This window comes from Pelophylax lessonae, assembly GCF_965119305.1.
Source record: "Pelophylax lessonae genome assembly, chromosome: 8".
Taxonomy (NCBI): domain Eukaryota; kingdom Metazoa; phylum Chordata; class Amphibia; order Anura; family Ranidae; genus Pelophylax; species Pelophylax lessonae.
Genome location: NC_138775.1, coordinates 284,640,934 through 284,659,060, shown reverse-complemented (window position 1 = coordinate 284,659,060; position 18,127 = coordinate 284,640,934). Strand labels below are relative to the sequence as shown.

Here is an 18,127-nt window from a genome sequence, read left to right as displayed (position 1 = left end):
TACCACCGGAGGATTTTGCTGTCTTCCGTCCAGGCCACTTTTTGCGATTCGGCGCTGTGCGACTTCAACTGACAATTGCGCGGTCGTGCGACGCCGTACCCAAACTAAATTTACGTCCTTTTTTTCCCACAAACAGAGCTTTCTTTTGGTGGTATTTGATCACCTGTGCGATTTTTACTTTTTGCGCTATAAACAAAAAAAGAGCGTTTATTTTGAAAAAAATAACAATATTTTTAACATTTTTTTATATGAAATTCCCCCCAAAAAAGATGTAAAAACCAATTTTTTAAAAATTTTTTGGCCAATTTGTTTTCTGCTACATATGTTTGGTAAAAAAAATCGCAATAAGCGTATTTTGATTGGTTTGCGCAAAAGTTATTGCGTTTACTAACAAAGGGAAAGATTTCTGTCATTTTTGGTGTTTTTTTTTTAACGCGTAATGGCGGCGATCTGCGATTTTTTTTTTTGTGGGACTGCGACATTGCGGCGGACAGATTGGACCCTTGACTGACATTTTTGACACTTTTGGGGGTACCAGTGACATTACTACAGTAATCAGTGCTATATATATGCACTGTTACTGTAAAAATGACACTGGCAGGGAAGGGGTTAATTTTATTGGAGAGGGAGGGGTTAATGTATGCCTGGTGCTTACTGACGTGTAGGGGGGGAGGTGACTGAGTGAGTCAGGGACAGATCGGATGTCCAGCTATGCTGAACAGTCCGATCTGTCACTCCCTGTCACTATGGAGATCCATCCGCTTGTGTTTACACAGGCGGGCGGATCTCCACACTAGATCCCCGGCGATCGGGGCAGAGCAGCGGCGATCGCCGCTGCTCCTCCCCTGGCCCGACTCCCGCTGTGAATGAAAACAGCGGGAGCGAGCCTCCGGCGGCGCGCAAGCGCCGCCCAGAAGGGGGAGTGTCTGACGACGTTAATACTACGTCGTCAGACGATAACGAGCCACTCTGCCGCAGTAATATTACTGTGAGCGGACGCAAAGTGGTTAAAGGACAGTACAGATAACCCCCCAAAATACCCCATTTTGGAAAGTAGACAGTCTGAGGCATTTAGTAGGAGACATGGCACGTTTTTTTAAAATTGTAATGTTTTCTTTGTCACAATTTTTTGGGAAATTTGGAAATTAAATACTTTTTTTTTTTTCACAATTTTTTTTTACCATCACCAGCAAAGTACAGCTTCATGATCTGACTGGTGTGGCAGTGATCAGGGACACTGGTGACGGCATGAACAAAAAAAAAAAAAGCTATAATCATTTTTTATTCAATTTTTAAATATATTTTTTAACAATATTTTTAATTGCTTGTATTAGAGTAGTGCAATGTTACCCTAGTAGCAGTGAACTAGGCGTATGAAAGTATTTACAAAAATAATTGTAAAAAAAAATAAAAAGTCATGTTAAACAAAAAAAATAAGCATTGATTAGGCAATCAGGGATTTTTTTTTTACATTTTGATTGCTGGTATGAAAATCATTGTACCAGCAATGCTTTCAACATTCATGAACACCTGGAAAACCTGGAACCTGATTGGTTTCTATTAGGGATAGACCGATTATTGGCAAGGCCGATATATCGGTGGCCGATATGCACTTTGCCCGATGTATCGGCCCGGAACTGGCCGATATTGCCGATATTTTTGTGACATCATTCTGCCTTCTTAGGCCGCCTCCCTCGCCTTGGACAGCCTTGTCTGGAATTGGGACTAGTCTCGCGGGAGTGTATCACAGCCATACACCCACCCACATCCACAGGCCCTGTACCAGCCACAGCCCCTGTGCCAGCCACCCACAGACAGGGTGCCAGCCAGCCACAGGCACTGTACCAGCCGGCCACCCACAGGCCCTGTACCAGCCAGCCACAGCCCCTGTGCCAGCCAGCCAGCCACTCACAGACAGGGTGCCAGCCAGCCACAGGCACTGTACCAGCCAGCCACCCACAGGCCCTGTCCCAGTCAGCCGCTCACAGCCCCTGTGCCAGCCAGACAGCCACCTGCCACAGGGTGCCAGACAGACAGCTATCTGCCACAAGGTGCCAGACAGACAGCTATCCGCCACAAGGTGCCAGCAAGCCAGCCACCCACCACAGGGTGCCAGACAGACAGCCACCCACCACAGGGTGCCAGCCAGACAGCCACCCACCACAGGGTGCCAGACAAACAGCCACCACAGGGTGCCAGACAGACAGCCACCCACCACAGGGTGCCAGCCAGACAGCCACCCACCACAGGGTGCCAGACAAACAGCCACCACAGGGTGCCAGACAAACAGCCACCACAGGGTGCCAGACAGACAGCCACCCACCACAGGGTGCCAGATAGCCAACCATTAAGCATTAAACAAAAATTAACATGTTCAGTACCAGATTTGTGTCAAAATTGTCTTTATTTTTCAAAACTTTAACTGTACAAAATATCGGCCCATATCTGCCGATACCGATACGTTGTGACCAAAATATCGGCCCTGAAAAAAACCATATCAGTCTATCCCTAGTTTCTATGTACAGTGCATCGGTTTTAATAAATCCCCCCCTAATGTCTCTAAAAAAGTGGTTCAGCTTTTTGCCTCATGCACACTGGATGTTATCAAAACATTAGTACAAAGCTGTAGCTGTAGAAGGCATTTTTCAGCTTTTTTGCATTAACGTTTTTTAGCTGTAGCATTTTTTATCAAAACTTTACTCCCACAAAAGCTTATGGCTCAAAAATGTTGATAAACTCCGAATAGCCGGCCTTTTTATGGCCTTTTTCAGCGTATTTAAGCTTTTTCTAGAGTTGGATCATTTTTACAGCTGAAAAACGCCTCTTAAAACCCACTAGTTATGGCTTTTTTTTTTTCCAGCCAGAAAATGCCCCTGCCAAAAAATCAGCCTATGTGTGCATGGGATAGGATAACATGCTGGAGAGTTTATTGGCTGCAGAAAAAAAACGTCTGATGCCAAAAACAGCCGCTGTAAAAATGTCCTGTGTGCATGAGGCCTTCTAATTATGGGTGAGATTTACTAAAACTGGTGCACACAGACTCTGGTGTATCTCCCCCTATGTTTCATGTTACATATTTGGGGTGAAGCATGAAATATGATCCCAGTCAATCCCCCCCCCCCTTTCCCCCCAGGCCACCCTCTGACCCTTTTTACGAAATCTGGGTTGTTTTTTTTTTTTTTTTCTTACCTGCTCCCCTGGCACAGCTGCATCATTCATTCACAGGAGACTGGATGGCAGAGGGACTTGTAGTTCTCAGTGGAGAAGAAGTAGAGTGACGTCACTGCACTTGTAGCCTATTAATATTTCCTCCAGCCTTGTTACTAAAGATCTGTCTTGTTACAAAACTGCGCCTGGAGGAATAGCCTGCAGGAGCCATGGGATTGCACCTGCTGCGATCCACTGATCACGGTTGCAATGCTTTGCAGGCCTAAATGCAAAAAAAATAATAAATGCACATTTTTTTATTCATCAGCATGGCTGCCTATATTCTCATTTGCATAAAGTAGATTATGCTTTTAACCCCATCCCGTCCCATCTGCGCGGGCTAACAATTCCAGGAGGTCGTCCATAAACATCCTCGTACTGCCCCTGCGTCGGCGCGCTCTGTGATCACCGGGTCCTTTGAACTTGGCTGATCACAGATCGGGGTAAAGGGCCAATCACAGCGGCCCTTTACTATGTGATCAGCTGTCAGCCAGTGACCGCTAATCACATGATTTAAAAAAAAAAGTCGGTTATCAGCTTTTTTTTTTCCTCACGCTGACAGTGTGAGGAGGAGAGAGGAAAGCCAATAACCGGCTTCTTTTAAAGGGACATCAGTCCCAACATTGCCAACCAGTGCTCATCAGTGCTGCTAATCAGTGTCAACCAGTGCTTCTAATCAGTGCCCACCATTGTTGCTAATCAGTGCTCACCAGTGCTGCTAATCAGTGTCAACCAGTGCTGCTAATCAGTGCTCACCAGTGCTGCTAATCAGTGTCAACCGGTGCTGCTAACCAGTGCTCACCAGTGCTGCTAATCAGTGTCAACCAGTGCTGCTAATCAGTGTCAACCAGTGCTGCTAACCAGTGCCACCTATCAGTGCTGCTAATCAGTGCCCACCAGTGCTGCTAATCAGTGTCAACCAGTGCTGCTAACCAGTGCCACCTATCAGTGCTGCTAATCAGTGCCCACCAGTGCTGCTAATCAGTGTCAACCAGTGCTGCTAACCAGTGCCCACCAGTGCTGCTAATCAGTGTCAACCAGTGCTGCTAATCAGTGCCCACCATTGTTGCTAAACAGTGCCACCTATCAGTGCCCGCCAGTGCTGCTAATCAGTGCCCACCAGTGCTGCTAATCAGTGCCCACCAGTGCTGCTAATCAGTGCTCATCAGTAATGCTAATCAGCGCCCACCAGTGCCACCTATTAGTGACCTTTGGTACTGCTAATCAGTGCCCACCCGTGCCACCTATCGCTGCCAATCAGTGCCTCGTCATCAGTGCCACCTATCAGTGCAGCCTCCCCAGCACACATCAGTGAAGGAGAAAAATTACCTGTTTGCAAAATTTGATAAAAAAAAACTATGAAAAATGTTTATTTTATTTTATTTTTTTTAAGTTTTCGGTCTTTTTTCATTTATTTAGGAAAAAATAAAAAACCCAGTGGTGATTAAATGGCACCAAAAGAAAGCTATATGTGTGAAAAATAAATGTTAAAAATTCTATAGGAGGTACAGCATTGCATGACCGCGCAATTGTCATTCAAAGTGTAACAGTGCTGAAAATTTGCCTGGGCAGGAAGGGTGCCCGGTAGGCAAGTGGGTAAATAAAATCTCAGTTGTTGCCATGCTAACACTCTCTCGTTTCTTATTGCAGCGCACCAGACGAAGGCGTGTCAGAGACCCATGGGGGAATTGGCGTGATTCAAGAGACCTCGAGGGACAGACGTTTGAGGTTAGACAGCAGCTGAGTGTCCTTTTACCTGTAATTGATGTGCTGGACCCTACGACAGTAACCTTTCTGTACAGTGTACCATTGAACTGCCCTTCATCAAACCTCTGCGTCTCTGAGATAATAGAGATCTGCAGTTATTTATTAGCTTTTTTGTATATTATGGGCACAAATGAGCAGGGGAGGGCTGGCAGCCTTAGGCCTGGGGGGCAAGTCCAGTCAAGTGGCCCATTGAATCATTGGATCAGCTCACCATCCATGCCCACCTGATTTTTTAAAGGATATTGATTTTATGAAGCAAGATAAACACGATGCAATATGGTAACTCGTACTCTGCACATTCATAACGCTCTGCTGCAGCTCTGCAAATAAAACATTGTGTAGCTGTATACAGTGTCTGGCCCCTACATTAATCCAACCCTGAGTGCGGCCTTTTTACCCAGCATCAGAGTGGCCCGGGGGCCGATTGCCACCCTGCCCCCCTTCCCAGTCCTCCCCTGCAAGTGAATATTTCCTCAGTTTATGTGACAGGTGCTCCTAAGTCAACATAATATTTCTCTTTGGAATAAAATAATGACCTGGCCAATCCTATTCAATACCACATCCGAAAAAAAAGGTAAATGCCTAGGAGGCCTATGGATGCGGTGCCAATGTGCAGTACAAGGAGGTGTTTTGTATTGGATCGCTTACAGCTTTCCCTGGGATCATAGGCAATCGCACTTTGACTCCTCTCTTTCTCCCCTGTTTTGGGGAGATAAACACGTTTCAAACGAGGCTGTCTATGTGAAGGCTGGACTTTTTTATTTTCTCTCCACTTGCCCTGGTTGGATGCCTGGCTGGGTGTCCCCCCCCCCCTTCCTCTTTCTCTCGGACACTATCCACCTCACCTTGACTCCTTGGTCTTAGGAAGATCACCTGCAGTGAAAAAACTATCAGCGCAAAGCCAGGTGATAAATGAATGTGCATATAAGTGCAATAAATCAATATCCATCAAATCAATGTGCATAAATAAATAAATCAATAAATCCGGCTGCATACACTAATCGTGTCCACACCTCACAATCAAAAGCATAAAAAATCAAAACGTGATGCGCCAGATGTGCACAAAATAGATAAGTGGTCTCATACAAAACAATATAGTGTCCACATGGAATGGGTGCTGCAAAGCAATAAATGATGTGTCCAAGTGTCCAAAAGTAAAGCCTCAATCCCGTGAGAGTTGATAAGGAAACACCAGGTGTGTCAAATCCCTTCACCAGTAAGATTGGCCTCTCACCTTAACATAAGACCCAAACGGGCCAGCATAAGCATATAAGGGGATATAGGACTCAGTATGAGAGTTCCACCCGAACGATGATCGACCTTCGGGTGGAACTCTCATACTGAATGCCATACAAGCAGGCACGGCTGAGTGCCCAGCAAATGTCCCGGCGACCTCCGGAGGTGGAAGGCTGGAGAGTCATCTGTGGAGTCCTATATCCCCTTATATGCTTATGCTGGCCCGTTTGGGTCTTATGTTAAGGTGAGAGGCCAATCTTACTGGTGAAGGGATTTGACACACCTGGTGTTTCCTTATCAACTCTCACGGGATTGAGGCTTTACTTTTGGACACTTGGACACATCATTTATTGCTTTGCAGCACCCATTCCATGTGGACAGAGGCGTAACTAGAACCTTCAGGACCCCGGTGCAAAAAACCATGAAGGGCCCCCCGGACCCCTGGTCGGGGCCCTTCCCTTCAAGCCTGGGGCTCTTCCCAATGATCCTGGGGCCCTTTACTCTCATTGTGGGGCCCTTTATTATGGTCCTGCAGCGGGACCCTTTCACAAGTTCTGCAGTGGGCCCCCTTCCTGCCATCTTGGGGCCTCCCCATGGTGGTGGAATGCCAGGGCCCAGTCACAAGTGTGATCTTTGCTATCCTGGAAGTTCACCCACAGGTGTCAGTAGTTTTTATTTTTTGATATTTTAATTGTATTATTTTTTATTATTTTTATTTTTTTTACAATGTCACTGACTATGACTCTGTCCATTCTGAAAAGGAAGGAGCTGGTAAATTACATATTTACTGACCCCCTTCCTGGTTCTCTATTGTGACACATCCCCTGCAGCAACCGGCAGGAGAGGGAAGGGAGTACAGTGGGGGGGGGAGCACAGTAGAGGGGGGGGAGACCAGAGGAGCACACAGTGGCCCAGAGACAGCAGAACACAAGTGATCTGGATAGGAGGAGTGGCGGGGGCAGCATACAGAGGAACCAATCTCCTCCATTTACCTCCTGCAGCTACAGGAGAAAAAAGGAGGACAGTGATTTCTCTACATGCTTCCCCCGGTCGCCCCTCCTATCCAGGTGTACAGGGGAGCCACATGGGCCCCCTGGAGCATGGGGCCCGGTTGCAATTGCAACCCCTGTAGTTACGCCCCTGCATGTGGACACTATATTGTTTTGTATGAGACCACTTATCTATTTTGTGCACATCTGGCGCATCACGTTTTGATTTTTTAGGAAGATCACCTGACCGAATGGAAGTTAGTACCTATAACTCCCTCTGAGGTTACAATCCAATGTTTAACCCTCCTGAACCCTCTTTATAAATACCCCTAAAGAAGCCGAAAGGCGAAACACGTCGGGAGGGGTTTCCTGTCCTCTTCACAGTTTGGGTATATTGTACTATATGGTAGAACTATAAGGGGAGGTACCCCTTTATTTTTTGGGTGGTGTTCAACATGAGTTACTCATGTTGATGTGCAATATTACAAAGCCTCTTGGACTTGTTTTTATGTGATGTAATCTATGATGGAACATATTTATTATTATTATTATATAGCGCCGACAGTTTACGCAGCGCTTTACAACTTGAGGGTAGACCGTACAAATACAATACACTTTAATACAGTAGGAATCAGAGGGCCCTGCTCGTTAGAGCTTACAATCTAAGAGGTTGGGTCAAGAGATACAAGAGGTAATAACTGTGGGGGATGGGCTGATGGAGAAAATAAAAGTACAGTTGTTAGGTGGATGTCAGATAGGTTTCTCTGAAGAGATGTGTTTTCAGGGATTGTCTGAAAGTGGACAAAGTAGGAGATAGTCGGACAGATTGGGGTAGAGCATTCCAGAGGATGGGAGAAGCTCGGGAGAAGTCCTGGAGGCGAGCATGGGAAGTGGTTACAAGGGAGCTAGAGAGCAGGAGGTCCTGAGAGGAACGAGTTGGTCGGTATTTTGAGACCAGATTAGTGATGTAGCTGGGCGCCAAGTTATGGATGGCTTTCTATTTTTTTACTATATGTATTCCCACTGAATAAAGTTATTTTTTTTATGACATAATCTTTACTGTGGGTTTTGCTGGAGGGGGATTTAACACCGGTAAAGTCCTGTGTTTCCTCATTGTTTCACATAATTCTTTGTCAGCATCTCTCGGCAGAAGAGTTGGCTCAAAGACGGGAGAGAATGAAGGCACTGAAATGTTCCAGGGGTTCCAGACCACCCAAGAGGTACAGAGATCGGAATATAGTCCGATATTGTGACATTCTTCATTTACATTTGTTTGGCCTCTGCTTTAAATTGTGTGGTTTATACGTCTTATTTCTGAAGATGCCAACAGTGTTTTGTAGTTAATACAAGGTGACGAATTTAAAATGACACTAAATGCATACTGTGGGGTTGATTTACTAAAACTAGAGAGTGAAAATCTGGTGCAGTTGTGCATGGCAACCGATCGGCTTCTAACATCAGCTTGTTCAATTAAGCTTTAAGCTTTCACAATAAAGCCTGGAAGCTGATTTATTTCTATGCAGAATTGCACCAGATTAAGCACTCTCCAGTTTTAGTAAATCAACCCGTGTGTGTAGTAAGTTTTTAAAACTTTATTGTAGCAAAACATTTACTTTTTTTTTTTTTTTTAAACTTTACCTTATTACATTTCTGCCCCCTCCATATTAAAGTATTTTAACCACTTAAGCCCCGGAAGATTTTACCCCCTTCCTGACCAGGCCCTATTTTGCGATTCGGCACTGTGTGACTTTAACGGACAATTGCGCGGTCGTGCGACGCTGTACCTAAACTAATTTGACATCCTTTTTTTCCCACAAACAGAGCTTTCTTTTGGTGGTATTTGATCACCTGTGCGATTTTTTGATCATGCGCTATAAACAAAAAAAGAGCGACAATTTTGCAAAAATAACAATATTTTTCACTTTTTTTTATATGAAATTCCCCAAAAAAAATGTAAAAATCTAAATTTTTTAACATTTTTGGCCAATTTGTTTTATGCTACATATGTTTGGTAAAAAAAATCACAATAAGCGTATTTTGATTGGTTTGCGCAAAAGTTATTGCGTTTACTAACTATGGGAAAGATTTTTGTTGTTTTTTTTTTTAACGATTAATGGCGGCGAAATGCGATTTTTTTTTTTTTGTGGGACTGCGACATTGGGGTTGACAGATCGGACCCTTGACTGACATTTTTGACACTTTTGGGGGTACCAGTGACATTACTACAGTAATCAGTGCTATACATATGCACTGTTACTGTAAAAATGACACTGGCAGGGAAGGGGTTAACTTTATTGGGGAAGGAGGGGTTAAGTGTGTCCCTAGGGGCGTGCTTCTAAGTGTGCAGGGATGTGACTTTACATGTAACAGCAGAGATCAACGGTCCTACATAGCAGGACCGTATGATCTGTGCTGTTACACAGGGAAGAATGACAGGCGGTTTTGTTTACATTAGCCGCCTGCCTTTCTCCCTTCACAGCGGACCGATGTCCACCGGTCACACACACGGAGGTGTCCGTGAACGAGCGGGGGCGGGAGTGCGCCTCCGGTGGGGCGCACTCGCCCCCTATTGGCTAACAGGCTAGTGACGTACTGATACCTCACTTTGCCTGGCCGGGGCTGACCACTGCAGTATATGTTGTCGGCAACCGGTTAATCTTTTTTATAATTATTTTTTGTCTAAAAACTTTTTTAGGCTCTTTAACTGCCCTCCTTCCTCTTTTCTTGTTGAGGTGAGAATGATGTATCCGGGGCTTTCCGCCTCCTGTGATATCCATGATATATATCTCAAAAGGCTGCAGGAAGTAAAGCGATTTGTAAACCTATTTTTTATTTTTATTAAATAACAAGCATGTTATATTTACATGTTGTGAAATGGTTTTGCACAGAGCAGCCCCCGATCCTCTTTTTCTGGGGTCCCCCTGCCGGCGCTCCTGGCTCCTTCCCCCTGCTTCTTGCTATGGGTTCTTGCTGCTTCATGTATTTTTTTGCCTTTTCTCTTTATAAGCTTACCTTTTCCGAATGGTAAAATGGTAGTGAACAAGCGCCCTGTGAGTTGTGTGAAACATGTCTACCATCCATTTTGCTGTACCTTGCATCCTTGTTCAATAAACATCATCGTGAGCTATTGCCTGGTGTGCGGCCATTTCTCTTGTACCTTTTCCGAATGCTTGCAGGCCAGTTGTGTGACGCACAGGGTTCTCCTCCTCGCTAGTGTAAGCCATTCCTCTCTAATGCAGAGAGTGGCACTGACTTTCTGTATCAGTGTGTGCGAGTGCAGAGCACTGTAGTGACATCCCCTCAGGGGGCGGGTCCATGACATCCTGCACTCACAGGATGTCCTCAGTCCTACAGGTTGAATGACACTAGACATCATTCAGTCTGAAAGACTAGGGACATCTAGTAGCGAAAAGGAACTACTGAGAGGGGACAGCTTTGGAGATGATTAGGGTTTTGCAGCAGAGCTGCCATATAGAAGCTGCTGGGTGACTATTTCAATTTCTTTAAAAATGCCAGCGCTGTGGGGAAAGTGGGAAGTTCTGCCATCTAAGGGTCAGTCCTATTGTTGTAATAAGAAACTTTGCTCCCCCAGTATCCCTGTAGCTATATAAGTATAACCCGAAATATCTGCTTTTTAGATTGCTGTTGTTAACAATTCTTTTTTTTTTTTTTCAAACAGCACATTTGACCCTTTTCAACTCATCCCCTGCCTTGACTTTACTGAAGAGAGGCAGGTAAAAAACATTTCAAAATTTCAATTATTGTTTTCAACTATATTCATTTTTTAATAAGACAAGCTTGAATTTTTCACCAGTTGGAAATTTGTCTTTATTTGTCAAAATTGTGTTGTCTCATTTTTGTGCTTCCTTTATAAATGTCACTTTGATTTCAGGCTCCCTTCCAAGTGAAGATATCAGCGGAGGCCATGCTAATATTAGATTTGGTAAGTATAACATTTTATATGAGAACTATCTTATTCTATGAAAGGTGTCACTCATTTGTTGTTCTCTGTTAAAGCACTCTCACGTCTCCATGGCGGAAGTCATAGGCTTATTAGGAGGAAGATATCTGGAAGAAGAACGCATTGTAGAAGTAAGCTGGTTCCTGTTTCTTAAAAACACATTAAAAATTTATTTCAAGTAAAGTTCACCATTTTATATCCTTTTAATATATCCACTTGCCTGAGTACTAACCCATATTTATTTTTTACAGGTACTTCTATAGCGCTGTCAATTTCTGCAGAGCTTCGTGTGTGTATATGTATATATATATATATATATATATCAATTTCCACAGAGCTTCATATATATATATATATATATATATATATATATATATATATATATAGGTCCTGCAAAATAGAATGGGAGAAACTGCCCAAAAATAGGTTTACCAAGCTTGTAGCATCATACTCAGAAAGAATTGAGGCTGTAATTGGTGTCAAATGTGCTTCAACAAAGTATTGAGCAAAGGCTGTGATACTTACTGTATGTACATGGGATTTACAGTATATATATCTATATAGATATACAGTGGGTACGGAAAGTATTCAGACCCCCTTAAATTTTTCACTCTTTGTTATATTGCAGCCATTTGCTAAAATCATTTAAGTTCATTCTTCTTCCTCATGAATGTACACATAGCACCCCATACTGACAGAAAAACACAGAATTGTTGACATTGTTGCAGATTTATTAAAAAAGAAAAACTGAAATATCACATGGTCCTAAGTATTCAGACCCTTTGCTCAGTATTTAGTAGAAGCCCCCTTTTGATCTAATACAGCCAGGAGTCTTTTTGGGAAAGATGCAACAAGTCTTTCACACCTGGATTTGGGGATCCTCTGCCATTCCTCCTTGCAGATCCTCTCCAGTTCTGTCAGGTTGGATGGTAAACGTTGGTGGACAGCCATTTTTAGGTCTCTCCAGAGATGCTCAATTGGGTTTAAGTCAGGGCTCTGGCTGGGCCATTCAAGAACAGTCACGGAGTTGTTGTGAAGCCACTCCTTCGTTATTTTAGCTGTGTGCTTAGGGTCATTGTCTTGTTGGAAGGTAAACCTTCGGCCCAGTCTGAGGTCCAGAGCACTCTGGACCTCAGAATGAACTTAAATGATTTTAGCAAATGGCTGCAATATAACAAAGAGTGAAAAATTTAAGGGGGTCTGAATACTTTCCGTACCCACTGTTGATATATATATATATATATATATATATATATAGGGATATATATATATATATATATATATATATATATCTATATAGATATATATACTGTAAATCCCATGTACATACAGTAAGTATCACAGCCTTTGCTCAATACTTTGTTGAAGCACATTTGACACCCATTACAGCCTCAATTCTTTCTGAGTATGATGCTACAAGCTTGGTAAACCTATTTTTGGGCAGTTTCTCCCATTCTTCTTTGTAGGACCTTTTAAGCTCCATCAGGTTGGATGGGGAGCGTCGGTGCTCAGCCATTTTCAGATCTCTCCAGAGATGTTCAATTGAGTTCAAGTCTGGGCTCTGGCTGGGCCACTCAAGGACATTTACAGAGTTGTCCCCTAGCCACTCCTTTGTTATCTTGGTTGTGTGCTTAGGGTCATTGTCCTGTTGGAAGATGAACCTTCGTCCCAGTCTGAGGTCCAGAGCGCTCTGGAGAAGGTTTTCATCAAGGATGTCTGTGTACATTACTGCATTTACCTCTCCCTCGATCCTGACTAGTCTCCCCGTTCCTGCTGCTGAAAAATATCCCCACAGCATGATGCTGCCACCGCCATGCTTCACTGTAGGGATGGTATTGGCCAGGTGATGAGCGGTGCCTGGTTTCCTCCAGACATGACGCTTGCACATTCAGGCCAAAGAGTTCAATCTTTGTTTCATCAGACCAGAGAATTTTGTTTCTCATGGTCTGAGAGTCCTTCAGGTGTCTTTTGGTAAACTCCAGGGAGGCTGTTATGTGCCTTTTACTGAGGAGTGGCTTCCATCTCGCCACTCTACCATACAGGCCTGATTGGTGGAGTCCTGCAAAGATGGCTGTTCTTCTGGAAGGTTCTCCTCTCTCCACAGAGAAATGCTGGAGCTCGGTCAGAGTGACTATCAGGTTCTTGGTCACCTCCCTAACTAAGGCCCTTCTTCCCCGATCGCTCAGTTTGGCCAGCAGCCCACTCTAGGAAGTGTCCTGGTGGTTCCAAACTTCTCCCATTTATGGATGATGGAGGCCACTGTGCTCATTGGGATCTTCAATGCTGCAGAAATTTTTCAGTACCCTTCCCCAGATCTCTGTCTCCATACAATCCTGTCTCTGAGGTCTACAGACAATTCCTTGGACTTCATGGCTTGGTTTGTGTTCTGACATGCACTGTTACCTGTGGGCTCTTATATAGACAGGTGTGTGCCTTTCCAAATCACGTCCATCCAACTGAACTTACCACAGGTGGACTCCAATCAAGTTGTAGGAACATCTCAAGGATGATCAGTGGAAACAAGGATGCACCTGAGCTCAATTTTGAGTGTCATTGCAAAGGCTGTGAATACTTATGTACATGGGATTTTTTAAACATTTGCAAAGATTACAAATAAACTTCTTTCACGTTGTCATTATGGGGGATTGTTTGTAGAATTTTGAAGAAAATAATGAATTTAATCCATTTTAGAATAAGGCTGTAACATAACAAAAAGTGAAGATCTGTGAATACGTTCCGGATGCTCTGTACCCAGGTGGATGCAGCATCGGTCCCCAACCGGCTCTAACACTGAGAACCGAGCGATCAAACACTGCCGATCACTCAGTTCTCAGAGCTCCCTGAGAAAATAGCTGCCAATTGTCAGTCACCGGCTCTCTGCTATGCTAACTGGAGCGCTGGGTTGTGGAGGGAGTGGCCAGCTCAGGTTCTTAGCGGGTCGCTGAGAGGCTGAGCCAGGTGCCAGTCCAGGCATGTGGGCGGATCCCGACTTCATTGTCACGATCTTGCCTGAGCCTGGACCAGCTCTGTGGCTTCAGCCCGCTCTCTACTGAAAACGGGTCACAGGAGTGCAGTTCATTCGATCGAACTGCACTCCTGTAATCCATAGGAGATGTACAGCCAAACAAGCTTTGTACTCCTTTCATCACATTTACCTTTCATTTCTTTACCTTTTTAACCGCTTGCCGACCAGCCACCGTAGTTATACTGCGGCAGGTCGGCTCTGTTACAAGAAACAACGTACATGTATATCTCGTTGTGTAGCAGTTAGTGTGGGCGCATGTGTTGATTGGCTAGAGGGGGAGCCAATCAGCGGGTCCGGGGGCCACGATGTCCGCCGGCCACCCGTGATCGCTTCCCATAGAGACAGAACGGCGGTCTGCCCATGTAAACACAGCAGACTGCTGTTCTGTCAGTGATAAACACAGAGATCCTGTGTTCCTCTTATTTAGGAACACAGTTCTCTGCGTTCATGCAGCAAGCCCATCCCCCAGGCACACATTTAACCTTTTGATTGTGCCTGGTTTTAACCCCTTCCCTGCCAGTGTTAGTACAGTAACAATGCATATTTTTAGCACTGATTACTGTAGTAATGTCACTGGTCCCCCCAAAAGTGTCAAAAATGTCAGTTAGGGGTCCGATCTGTCCGCCGCAATGTCGCAGTCCCACTAAAAATCGCAGATCGCCGCCATTACTAGTAAAAAGAAAAAATTACATAAATCTTTCCCCTAGTTTGTTGACTAACTTTTGCGCAAACCAATCAATATACACTTATTGGGTTTTTTTTTTTTTTTTTTTTACCAAAAATATGTAGCAGAATACATATTAGCCTAAAATGATGAAGAAATTCGATTTTTTTAATTTTTTTCTTTTGGGAATGTTATATGGCAGAAAGTAAAAAATATTTTTATTTTTTTTTCAGAATTGTCGCTCATTTTTTTGTTTATAGCGCAAAAAATAAAAACCACAGAGGTGATCAAATACCACCAAAAGAAAGCTCTAATTGTGGGAAAGAAAGGACATTGTGGTTTTTTTTTTTTTTTTGGGTGCAGCGTTAAAGTAACGCAGTGCCGTATCGCAAAAAATGGCCTGGTCAGTAAGGGGGTAAAACTTTCCAGTCCTTAACCACTTAAGCCCTGTAAGATTTTACCCCCTTCCTGACCAGGCCCTATTTTGTGATTCGGCACTGCGTGACTTTAACGGACAATTGCGCGGTCGTGCGACGCTGTACCTAAACTAATTTGATGTCCTTTTTTTCCCACAAACAGAGCTTTCTTTTGGTGGCATTTGATCACCTGTGCGATTTTTTGATCATGCGCTATAAACAAAAAAATAGCGACAATTTTGCAAAAATAACAATATTTTTCACATTTTTTTATATGAAATTCCCAAAAAAAAATTTAAAAATCAAAATTTTTTAACATTTTTGGCCAATTTGTTTTCTGCTACATATGTTTGGTAAAAAAAATCACAATAAGCGTATTTTGATTCATTTGCGCAAAAGTTATTGCGTTTACTAACTAAGAGAAAGATTTTTGTTGTTTTTTTTTTTTTTTTAACGAGTAATGGCGGCGATCTGCGATTTTTTTTTTTTTGCGGGACTGCGACATTGCGGCGGACAGATCGGACCCTTGACTGCCATTTTTGACACTTTTGGGGTTACCAGTGACAAATATAAATATGCACTGTTACTGTAAAAATGACACTGGCAGGGAAGGGGTTAACTTTATTGGGGAAGGAGGGGTTAAGTCTGTCCCTAGGGGCGTGTTTCAAACTGTTGTGGGATGTGGCTTTACATGTAACAGCAGAGATCAAGGGTCCTACATAGCAGGACCGTATGATTAGTGCTTTTACAAAGGGAAGAATGACAGGCGGCTTTGTTTACATTAGCCGCCTGCCTTTCCCCCTTCACAGCGGACGATCGCGAGCGACCGGCGGACATCGGGTCCGCCGGTCACACGCACGGAGGTGTCCGTGAACGAGCCGGGGCAGGAGCGTGCCTCCGGGGGCATGCGTTTGCCCCCTATTGGCTTACAGGCTAGTGACGTACTCATACGTCACTTTGCCTGGCCGGGGCTGACCGCCGCTGTATATGTACTTGCAGCGGTCGGCAACCGGTTAAGTTTTTAAAAAAAACATTTACACACTTATTGCCACGTTCAATATAATTTACAATAGAAATACGCTCAGTACTACTTCAAAACTAAAATCCGGTCCTAACAAATATTGTCTAAGGCCAATTCACACTGCAATGCAGAGCGGCAGGAGTGATTCACTGCTCCGGCTGCCCTGTATTGCTGCTTTAGGGGGCAGTGTGGTGCACCATTTATCGCATTGCACTGCTCCCTTTTTTTTTTTATATGAGCTTTATTTGAAGTGTACAAAACATACACTTAATTCACTGCAATGTCCAGCTGCGCTGCCTGACTTTGCAGTGCGAATCGAGCCGGGGCACTGCGATAAAAAGCAGCATGTCTGCATTTTACCGCAGAACGCTGCAGCGCAGCACTAGGCTGCGTTGCACTGTGAATGGGACACATAAGAAACAATTGTTTCCTGTGTGTCCCTGTGGTCACAGACATTTTACCATGCGGTGAAACGTCTGTCGCCGCATATAGTGTGAATTGGCCCTAAATCCATTGGTCATGTGTCTTCTTCTTAAATCTTGGTGTGCTTTGTGTATTTCCCACAGATCTGTGCAGTAATCCAGTGTGAGACTTCCTGTAATAAAGACCGCTCACTGCTGCTCTCTCTCCTTGTGCAGGGGGACTAGTTTTGTCCCCGCCCCCTTCTGTAGTTTTCTGTAGGCATCCTGTAGTGGGTGGAGCTTGCTGGGTCCCTCCCACAGCCCTTCTGTCTGTGCAGGCTATATGCAGTACATCCATGATGTCCTAGCCAATATTGCAAGGATATATCTGTGTTTCCAAAGACATTTGGTGCACAAAAAGTGAATTTCTGTGCTTTGCGGCTAATAATGAATGTTTTCAAATGAAAGATTTATTGTTTGGGGCTTAAAATTTCTTGCTCACCCGAACATGCAGTTGTATAGCAGAAAAGTAAACAACAGTAAGGGTTATTTCACACGAGCGGTGCGCCCGAAGGAGTCTGTTTTGCTCAGCGGGAATCGATCCGCCCATCCCCGCTGAGCAGGGGGATGACGGCTCCGCAGAGACAGAGCTGTCAGGTCCCGGCTCTCCTCTATGGGAGATCGGATGATAACAGACCGCCTGTCCATTTTCATCTGATCTATCCGATCCTTCAGATTGTTGGAAAATAGGGTTTCCATCCATCTGGATTTCAGGATCGGATTGGATAGCAACAGGTGTCAGCGGAGATGTCTCCGCTGACAGTCGCTGCTCCATAGGGCTGCATTGAGCATCCGATCCGGTCCGCCTGAAAAACTGACAGGCGGATCGGAACGCCCGTGTGAAAGGGGCCTAAGAAGATACATTAGGCGAGAGATCACTGCCTGCACATGCTCACATTCTTCACATTTCCTTTCTAGATTTGGACTGCAGAGCCGTGTAACAGCCTCAGCACGGGGCTGCAGTGTGAAATGGACCCCGTTTCTCAGACTCAGGCGTCGGAAGCCCTGTCACTGCATGGCTACAATGTTATCGGCTGGTACCACTCTCATCCTGCCTTTGACCCCAATCCGTCCATCCGGGATATCGACACTCAGGCCAAGTACCAGGTCAGTTATCTGTGTATGTAAGATAATCATTAAACAACAGCTCTGAGCATCCAGAGAAATCATTACATGGGCTGCAGATTATTGATCAACCACTATCGGTTTTTCGTTGCCGATACTGATATTTTGGCCATTGCGTATCGGTATCAGCTGATATTTTCGTACATTTAACCACTTAAGCCCCAGCCCTATTTCGGACACTTTTTGTTCACGCGTTAAAACCAGTATTTTTTCCTAGAAAACTACTTAGAACCCCCAAACAAATAAAATGTCGGT

General features: G+C 44.3%; 1 protein-coding gene across 1 annotated transcript in view; it reads left to right on the top strand.

Annotated features, from left to right (window-relative positions):
* The window catches only part of MYSM1 (Myb like, SWIRM and MPN domains 1), a 100,789-nt gene that overhangs the window by 39,094 nt on the left and 43,568 nt on the right, over positions 1-18,127 (top strand). The window contains exons 11-16 of the mRNA XM_082264801.1: positions 4,858-4,935; positions 8,337-8,419; positions 10,879-10,933; positions 11,092-11,142; positions 11,217-11,291; positions 17,666-17,854. Coding sequence (XP_082120927.1) covers positions 4,858-4,935; positions 8,337-8,419; positions 10,879-10,933; positions 11,092-11,142; positions 11,217-11,291; positions 17,666-17,854 — 531 coding nt within the window. The remainder of the gene's footprint in view (positions 1-4,857; positions 4,936-8,336; positions 8,420-10,878; positions 10,934-11,091; positions 11,143-11,216; positions 11,292-17,665; positions 17,855-18,127) is intronic.